Consider the following 10,223-nt stretch of genomic DNA (forward strand, 5'->3'; position numbering starts at 1 on the left):
GGCAAAAAGCTACCAATCAGTGGTGGGGCCAGGGTTATACAGAGCTCATGAGTATGGAGGACTACATTGCAGCAGGTTTACTAGTTCCTCTAGTGATAATCTCCTGCTGATAAAACAGTGAATAACTTCAGGGATTCAGCCATCAGCATGACGCCGGCCGTCACGCCAGTTGACAGAGCAGCCTGAAGAACAAGAGCTGCTCTGTTGACGTGGAGCAGATGAATCACCGGCAGGAGTGATCAGTGACCGCTCTGAGGCAGTGCTGGGTAGAACAGGCAGGTAGTTGCCTCTGTTAAAAACTACGAGGTAGGTAGTTGCTAAGCCCATAGTAAAAAAAAAATGTTCTGGACAACCCCTTTCACGATTTGGAAACCAAAACAGAATCCCATCTATAAAATGTGGCCTTATATGCAGGGGGGCAATATTACATTGAGATGATTACAGGTAATGTCTCTTTTATACAACCTAATATCATATTTGCTTTTGCAGCTGCTGCTTGATATTGAGTACTGCTACTTAGCTTATTTGGAACCAGAATACACAATATTATCTTCTATGTTCCAATCTAATTAAAAAGTACAGGGTAATGAAGGGGCAGTAATTAAGTGTGGGTTTGACCTACACTATTGACAAGAACAAGGGGCCCCAAATTCTTGTTTTTGGCCATAGAGCGGGACTAGAATGTGTTCTTGTCCACCCAGCTGTTACCTCCATAGATCAAAGAGAATAAATTGGACAACCCTTTGTAGTTTCAGATATTTTTTTTTTTATATTGTGCAGTTTCTTCTTCTTTCTTCAGGATGAAAACATTATGAGATCCATGCAACTCTTTGAAAATGTGATCTAGAAGAAGACATTGCATTCCACCCATGCCAGCACTTGAAAGGACAAATCCGACGGCGTATGCCCAAGACTGGATCACACCCACCACTCTCCTTCCTTGTGTCACCAACAGTCCATGGATGGTGTAATCTCTCTCCCAGGGAACAGACAATCCTTCTTACTGCCTGCCTGTTTGCACTGATCCCTTCCTATTCATCACCATAACAAACTCACCTTTCTAAGGACTGTTTTATATTATTACAGAAAAAAAAAGCACATTTATCTCTGCAAGAGCCAGGATTCTTAAATCAGGGATTTTTACAGAAAGCCGCTCTTGCCTGTATCAGATGTGGGAACATATGGACTCACCCCTTCCTCCCTCTAACAAAAAATTAAAGAGATATATTTGATGGTTTTAAGTTCAAAACAATTAATTGTACGCAGAGATCTGCGTTATGTGCTTCCTGAAAATCTGCCAAATTTCTCCGTCACCTTAGCGCTATGTTTCCCGATAGAGATATGATGGCCTCCTCCTCTGCCGGTGGGCGGCACTGTACCCTACCGGCACTAGAAGGGTTTACACCAGGTACAGATATGGTTTTATGCTTAAACCTTCCATTTCCTTTTTTCATCTTTTTTTGTTTTGAGGAAAACAAACATAGATTTAAAGTGCATGTTCTCTACTAGATCCCAAGCAGGAATCCTAACAGAGCATCCATTATCTGCAGATCACAAGTCAGAGAGGTTGTCCTAGGGATAGGTCATCAATATTTAAGTAGTGGACAACCCCTATGATGCCATCCTGAAGCAGCTGAAATTCGGTGGTCTAGTAAAGAACATGCACCCACTTTCATTCCGCTATAACCTTACTTTTCTTGAATTGTACAAGTTTTATTTGTACCTCTTGGTGCATACACATGACGTGAAATGTAGCATCAATGAATAATGAGCTGAGGGTTACCGTCATCCTCCTCTAAAGCAAAAGCACAATTCTTGATAAAGGCATGGGGCATCCTGAGAGAATGGAAGGTACGATGGAGCCTGCTTCAGATATCACAAGCATCTTCACATTTGTTACTAAAGGCCTTTACATTTGCTCTTATGATATTGCTTTGGTCTCCCGTTAAATATCTTTTTCCCTTTTGCTCTATAGAAAGCATTACTTCTAAATAAAACTGTACCCCATAAAAAGTTATTCTCAGATTTTTGCAAGTTAACCCTTATTCATTGCTGATTTGCTGGGGCATGACTATTGGGCTTTGGTTCCTGAGAATGGGGGTAGAGCATGCGCATCCTACACTCCATACATTGGCTATTGGATTGCAGGGAAATACGAATACTCCAATAGACAATGAATGGCGGGCTCTACTATTGATAGGGCTCTGTGGAGCCCCGTTCTCTTGGCCCCTAAGGCCCCATTTGTGGAATCGCATGCTCTCTTGATTCCAGGCCCCAATTTGTGGGATCGCATGGGATTCCAGCGGTCAGACCTCAGTTTTTAGTAAGTTATTCTCTACTCTGTGGATAAGGGATAATTGCGGAAAATAACTCTTTAAATCTCACATTTGGGTTTTTATACTAGCATAATATATGTACTATACTCACATGGACTGTACATCATTATGTAGCGTACATGGAGGACTATTGGGCCCTTTTTAGGTGTTGCTTGACACCAACATTCCTTTTTGGGAGAGAAAGCCCTGGTGCCCCATTACATTTTTATGACTTTAGTACATTTTACATTTGCTTGATAACATTGGCATTGCAGCACCCATGGGCCACACTTTGGGGCAGATTATCACCAATCATTTATATAGGAAGAACCCCAATCTGGAATGGACATCCACTATACATTCTCTCCTTACCGAGTGACCACCTCTAATGATTCATTGTTTCTCTAGCCGTGCTATTTAGGACCAATAGTTTAGCCACCAATAAGATCCAATATATACGAGATAAGCCTCAACTCTTGATCCTTCAGTTCTCCCGGAAGACAAGTCGCTACCAGAGTTGTGTGGCAGAAGCTTCATCCTTTCTGAGCTCCCATTCCTACAATTGGTTCTACCAAATGTGAGTCCATATAACTATTCCCTTGCGTTGTTTAGCTACAATGAAGTCATGGTTATTCTATATCCGTCCTCTTCCATTATTCCTGTTTTATCGCTCTTCCTAAGAATTTGTGTAGTGTATAAGAATCTTCTCTATCACCCCGGATAGGAGGGGAACCATATGTTTTCACACCCTTTTGCTCATGGCATGTGCTCTCCTGGCAGGCTCCAGGAACCTTCCTTTCGCCTGGGATTACTGAAAATTTGCACTAGACCAGAGAGGCATGTATAAGAATGAATGCATGTTAAAAGGGGAGTCTTCTCTCTTATATGCACTCACCTCACTACTACACGATGTGTCTGTGTATGGCAGCACCTAGTGGCTAATCACTGATTATTTTAATAAAATAAATGGAAAAAAAATGCACTTGGTTTATGTTTGCTTATGTGTCAAATGTGTAATTTGATTTGTGAGATTTAACAAAACAAAAATGCCCAACACCATTTTACACATTGCAGAAGATTAGAGCAGTCGATCAAGCCTCACATGACCTCAGGTCTGACGCACACTCCCATCGGCTAATCGGACGCTCCCTTTCATGGAGCCAATCATACATGGTCACATCACCCGGGGATGCCAATCACCCACAGCCACGTCACCCAGGAATGCCACATCCCCGGGTGACGTGGCCGTGTTAGCCGATGGGAGTGCGCGTCAGAGGTAGAGGGACGGGGAGATATCTATAAAAGGTTTGGTATCCGTGCCGCTGAACGCGCCTAGCATCAATGCCGGGAACAAACTCCCATGATGCAGTCACTGTAAAAGCACAGCATGACAGACACTTGAGTGTAATAAATAAGATAAACCTGATTTACCCCACACAGTCAGGTGAAACGCGTCGAGGTAGACACTAGAGGGCGACAGGGTTAATAAAAAAGAGCTGTTAATACTTCACACCCCTGTCATCTGCTGAATAATGAACTAAGGATAGTGAGCCTGTAACTACAAAGGACACTATCGGTATTAAGGCAGAGCAAAAATTTAGTTTGCATTTATTAGTCTGGCTAGGGAGTGCAAAATAGAGTAACTTGTTTAGGGTACTGTGCAATACTGAGCGCTATTTTCAAGTTGAGAACAGCATTATATGAATGAAACAGCTGAGATAGGAGGCTGTGGAGGATACAGTGTGAAGAAGTGGCACTGCCTATACAAAATAGACTACTGTGCAGCTAAACCTATCTCTATAACCAACTGGGTAGTGTGGTGAATTATAGGGATACTAGGCTAGTAAGGGCTGAGTGCAATAAATAATAGCCATACCCTGTTAGTGTAAAGGAAGTAGCCTAAATAAAAAAAGGATATATTTGCTCACAGTTTTGTATAGTCAGATGAGCATGCTAACCTATATTATATTTAGTATCGTGGTCTGACAGGTGTCTATAAGATAAAATAAGACTGTTTGAGTACGGTGGATTTCTATGTGTTTTTAGAAGGAAATCAAATAAAGATTGTATTTTAATAAGGTAAGTCCACCTCAGTCAGTAAATTTGATTTTACAATAGTAATAGTTTGACAGGAAGAGAAAGCTCTAAAATATTGGACAAATTCTCCAAACAGTAAAGTCTTGTTCAACTGCAGCGATTGATCATTCATACGGTGTACCTGGCATCTGTCCTGCTGCATTTATATACAATTACACTTTTTTTCTTAAATTTTTAATGCACTAGAAAGCTGCAGCAAAATAGCACAATAGATTTTACAGAAATAAAAATCTGAAATCATCTTTAAGAGATAGTCTGCAGAGCAAAAAGTACAAAACCACGCTAACTTTAAAACATACTATGTAGCTTGAATGAGTGGTAAAGCACAAATACAAATGCCCAAAGTGGAACTGATGCATGGAGAATGGAGATCTGGACTTACCAATGGAGGAAGGTAAATCCCAGCTTCTACTGTGAGGGGTATCAGATGCTGATATTCAATGGATGGAGGTAGGTGATTGAGGAGACAATGGGAAAGTCTAGCACCAGTGTGCGGTATGGTGTAGAATCAGGAAGCCCTGACCGGTGGCATTCCTAGTAACCACACACATCTTTCTGGACCCGGCCTGTGAAGTCACTGGTTCAAAGGTACGATGGCGTGCAGAACACCAACACGTTTTAGAAAAATTCTCTTTTATTTTGTCAGGGCATACATACAGGGCATATAAAAGTTAATTATAGCATTGCACAAAATGTTTGGTAAAAGAAAATGTGGCAATGGTCCCATACTACAAATAAGAATGTGAGAGCCGCTATCAACATCCGAAGCACCACCACTGACAAGCTGCCCAGGCAGTATTACCAAACGCAGGCCACACTTGGCCTTCTTTATCCCCAAGAAGCATAGTAGTGAGTTGGAAGCGGAATATGGAGTACATAACTCGTCTGAATCACAGAAAGGATGATGTTACCTCTGAGAGTGAAACTGTCAGTTTGAGTCAGTGTTCTGCACAGAACGGTCTGATCACAAATGACTAAGAGGTATAAGTTTTGCTCCGTTTTTTTAAATGTAATTTTAAAATACATGAAAAGTCTGTCAGTGTTATTAAATGGTCTGTTGGTTACAACGGGGTTCCCCTGGTGAGTTCACTTGGACATTACTAAGGTTGTGTTTGCATTAAAAATAGTGAAAGTGGATGGATACAGACCTAGAAGACCTAAGAGTGTTAAACACATTTTTAAGGGCGATTTGCAGTGATTTTTTTTCTGCGCAAACCAAATTTTGGGGAAAACTTGCTGTTATCAAATTTGAATTTAAAAGATTTGATCATCTCTAATAATTCTAGCACATACAGTCATATGAAAAAGTTTGGGCACCCCTATTAATCTTAAGCTTAATGTTTTATTAAAATTGGTGTTTTTGCAACAGCTATTTCAGTTTGATATATGTAATAACTGTTGGACACAGTAATGTTTCTGCCTTGAAATGAGGTTTATTGTGCTAACAGAAAATGTGCAATCTGCATTCAAACAAAATTTGACCGGTGCATAAGTATGGGCACCCTTATCATTTTCTTGTTTTAAATACTCCTGCCTACTTTTTACTGACTTACTAAAGCACTTTTTTTGGTTTTGTAACCTCATTGAGCTTTGAACTTTATAGCCAGGTGTATGCAATCATGAGAAAAGCTACTTAAAGTGGCCACTTGCAAGTTGTTCTCCTGTTTGAATCTCCTCTGAAGAGTGGCATCATGGGCCCCTCAAAACAACTGTCAAATGATCTGAAAACAAAGATTATTCAACATAGTTGTTCAGGGGAAGGATACAAAAAGCTGTCTCAGAGATTTAACCTGTCAGTTTCCACTGTGAGGAACATAGTAAGGAAATGGAAGAACATAGGGACAGTTCTTGTTAAGGCCAGAAGTGTCAGGACAAGAAAAACATCAGAAAGGCAGAGAAGAAGAATGGTGAGATCAGTCAAGGACAATCCTCAGACCACCTCCAGAGAGCTGCAGCATCAACTTGCTGCAGATGGTGTCACTGTGCATCGGTCAACTATACAACGCACTTTGCACAAGGAGAAGCTGTATGGGAGAGTGATGCGAAAGAAGCCGTTTCTGCAAGTACGCACAAACAGAGTCGGCTGAGGTATGCAAAAGCACATTTGAAGAAGCCTATTTCTTTTTGGAAGAAGGTCCTGTGGACTGATGAAACCAAGATTGAGTTGTTTGGTCATACAAAAAGGCATTATGCATGGTGGCAAAAAAACACAGCATTCCAAGAAAAACACTTGCTACCCACAGTAAAATTTGGTGGAGGTTCCATCATGCTTTGGGGCTGTGTGGTCAATGCCGGCACTGGGAATCTTGTTAAAGTTGAGGGACGCATGGATTCCACTCAGTATCAGCAGATTCTTGGCAATAGTGTTCAAGAATCAGTGATAAAGTTGAAGTTACGCAGTGGATGGATCTTTCAGCAAGACAATGATCCAAAACACCGCTCCAAATCTACTCAGGCATTCATGCAGAGGAACAATTACAATGTTCTGGAATGGCCATCCCAGTCCCCAGACCTGAATATCATTGAACATCTGTGGGATCATTTGAAGAGGCTGTCCATGCTCGGCGACCATCAAACTTAACTGAACTGGAATTGTTTTGTAAAGAGGAATGGTCAAAAATACCTTCATCCAGGATCCAGGAACTCATTAAAAGCTACAGGAAGCGACTAGAGGCTGTTATTTTTGCAAAAGGAGGATCTACTAAATATTAATGTCACTTTTCTGGTGAGGTGCCCATACTTATGCACCTGTCAAATTTTGTTTGAATGCAGATTGCACATTTTCTGTTAGTACAATAAACCTCATTTCAAGGCAGAAACATTACTGTGTCCAACAGTTATTACATATATCAAACTGAAATAGCTGTTGCAAAAACACCAATTTTTATAAAACATTAAGCTTAAGATTAATAGGGGTGCCCAAACTTTTTCATATGACTGTATATAAAGTTCACTTCATTTAATCAAAGGGGATCGACACTCTTAAACAATGAGTATTTATTTATAGTTTTTTAGTTATTTTTCTATCCCCAAGCCAGCATTCCTTTCAAACAGCATATGCGAATGGGACCACTGAGATGAGCATCTACCTGCAATGGAAACCAGATACCCGTGGTCTATTTAAATGAGCCTTCCTAACCCTTAAATGAGGATCAGAAGCCCTTATGAATCCTTCTGTTAGTGGTTTTCTGCCTGCCTGTGCATTGACCCAGCATTTTACCAAATTCTCTATTTCCTCTTTATACACCTTTCTGGCTTGACTTCTGCTGGGACTCTTGGCATCTATCTTTCTAGGTTTGACTATCATCTTGGTGACCACCCTGGTTCTGATCGACGGCTTATGTTTGACTACTCTTCTGTGCGTCATCGCTAATGTGTCTTGCTACCAGATGGTGACTATTCTAAGCCTATAAACTCGGGATCCGACATATTGAATCCAAACTCACTTACAGGGCTCTCTGGTGAAGAAAGAAAAAGAAAGGATCCCTCATAATACCCATACTCGTAGGATAAAAGTAATCTGAAATAGTCGAATTTGACCTCTCTCAACCCCAAATAATTTGCAAACATTACACAAACCATGACAGATGTACAGTAGCTTGCGAAAGTATTCACCCTCTCCCCCTTCCCTCTGGCATTTTTTTGTGTTTTGCTACCTCACAACCTGGAATTTCACAGTTGTTTTTTTTTAGGGATTGCATCAGTTCATGTAAAGAACATGCCTGCAACTGTGAACATTTGGTTTTCTTTTTTTTTGTGAAACAAATAGGGCAAAATAACTGAAAACTTCAGTGTGCATAACTATTCACTAGGGTGACAGTCAAAAGTTTTTTGTGTACATTTTTAGGTATCACCCCTGGGAATAATTCCCTTTGGTGTGTTTGTAACATACACAAAGTTTCGTAACATTGCAACATTGTTTACTGGTGGCTCAATCATCACAAAACTAACAATTATTCGTAATAAATGTCCTGCAGCAAAGTCAATGTACAATTTTACAGTAGTTTCACTTTTTTTAACGAAACACGCTTTATTTGGTTCAGCATAGTCATGGTGATGCTTCTGCACACACTGGAGAATAAACTGTTTCTGGTCTTCTTGAGTGCTCAGTGAAGAATTGAATGTACTCATGAGTGCAATGGAGCATTTGGCGGCATCATTCACAAATTTCAATCCGGCGACTTTTGAAGATGCATCAATGTAACTTGCATTAGTGTGCCACAGACAAGGATCTTGATGAAGAAAATCTTGGTTTAGTTTCTTATTTTCAGTATAACTAACAGCTTTTTTGTGTTGGATGACATGAAGTGATGAAGCTTCTTGTGTGACACAAGGTCTTCGGCAACCTGCACGCGAGTTGAGCAGACATTGTTGCCTTCTTTCTGAAGACCCAGTACCATCTCAACCTTTTCTGCAGTTGGAACAAATAAAGTTTTTATTGCTGCCTCAGCAACAGGCGCGTTGATTACTTTGTATGCTATGAGTTCTTGCAGTAATGTGAAGTCATTTCGCAGTGATGTGGCTGGGATCTGACAGAGGTATCAAGCCTTCAAGTATAAGCGGACAGTAAAAGTGCAAAATTGACGGAGATTTTTTAACTCTGTCAAAGTTAAATGAAATTGGTGACGAAACATGAAGATCTTCAGAGCGTATATCAATTTGGCCATCCAACGGGCCCAATGGTAGGCGCTTGGATTGTTGATGTACACGTCTGGGTTTGCCGGCAAACCAAGGAACAGGAGTGCCAGTGTTTACAATTCCTTGTAATCTCTTGGATGGCATTGTGCAAGTTGGTTGGTACAAAATTCAACTAGACACTCCTCTTTAGTGGACATAGCTCAGTTGAAATTATGTCATATTCCATTCAGCCGAAAATAAGGATTTTTGGTATTGTAAAATCTCTTTCTTGGAGCCTTCATTGGGGGACCCAGGTAACCATGGGTATATGCTGCTGTTGCTATGAGGCTGACACTGCTAGAAAAAAGAATTAGCTCCTTCTCAGCAGTATACACCCACTGACTGGCACTAAGCTCGTCAGTTAGTGTACAAGCAGTAGGAGAAATCTAATAATAATAGTAATACCAGTCTAAATCAGTACAACATGGCAACAATCCAAAACATAGGCCTATTAGCCAGAAAACTAGGCGCACTGGCCAAACTCCGGCACTTAGATAAAACATAAGCACAAAAAACAGGGAGGGTGCTGTCCCCCCCAATGAACCCTCCAAGAAAGATTTTACGGTGAGTACCAAAAATCTCTTTCTTTATCGCCTCATTGGGGGTTCACAGGTAACCATGGGACGTCCAAAAGCAGTCCCAAGGGGGGGGAAACAAGAGGATTATTGCAAATCAGGTCGGACGATCAGCAACCGAAGCCTACAGCAGCTTCCAACCTAGACCAGGGTCTGCCGAAGAGTAGGTATGAATCTTGTAGAATCTCGTGAAGGTATGCAGAAACGACTAGGTAGCCGCTTTGCAAACCTGAGATGCCAAAGCCTGGTGGCGAACGGCCCAGGATGCCCCCACCGCCCGGGTGGAATGAGCTCTTAAGCCTGGAGGGAGCAGTCTGTCTTTTATTCGATAAGCTTCCAAGATCGTTGAGCGAGTTCAGCGAGCGATGGTAGATTTAGAAGCAAGGAGACCCTTACGACGACCCTCAGAGACGATGAACAGGGAGTTAGAGTGCCTGAAAGAAGCAGACCTTGAGAGGTAGCAACGCAAGGCTCTAACCAAATCTTGGTTATACAGGGCCTTCTTGAGTGGATGCATGGGAGAAAGGCAAAAAGAAGGCAAGGCAATGTCCTCATTTAG

At 41.3% G+C, this 10,223-nt stretch overlaps 1 protein-coding gene across 3 annotated transcripts in view; it reads left to right on the plus strand.

Moving 5' to 3' along the window:
- Window positions 1–3,273, plus strand: part of KCNIP3 (potassium voltage-gated channel interacting protein 3) — a 210,672-nt gene extending 207,399 nt beyond the window's left edge. For 2 of the 3 annotated variants that reach the window (XM_073653669.1, XM_073653670.1), the window contains exon 9: window positions 800–3,271. In XM_073653669.1, coding sequence (XP_073509770.1) covers window positions 800–847 — 48 coding nt within the window. In that variant the 3' untranslated portion in view covers window positions 848–3,271. Of the gene's footprint in view, window positions 1–799 lie in introns of all 3 variants that reach the window. The other variant, XM_073653671.1, reaches the window with a different exon arrangement.
- The last annotated feature ends 6,950 nt before the right edge of the window (window positions 3,274–10,223 follow it).

The sequence above is a fragment of the Phyllobates terribilis genome, unplaced genomic scaffold (genome assembly GCF_046119375.1).
Source record: "Phyllobates terribilis strain yellow unplaced genomic scaffold, ASM4611937v1 Scaffold_11__3_contigs__length_659146591, whole genome shotgun sequence".
In the NCBI taxonomy this organism is placed as follows: domain Eukaryota; kingdom Metazoa; phylum Chordata; class Amphibia; order Anura; family Dendrobatidae; genus Phyllobates; species Phyllobates terribilis.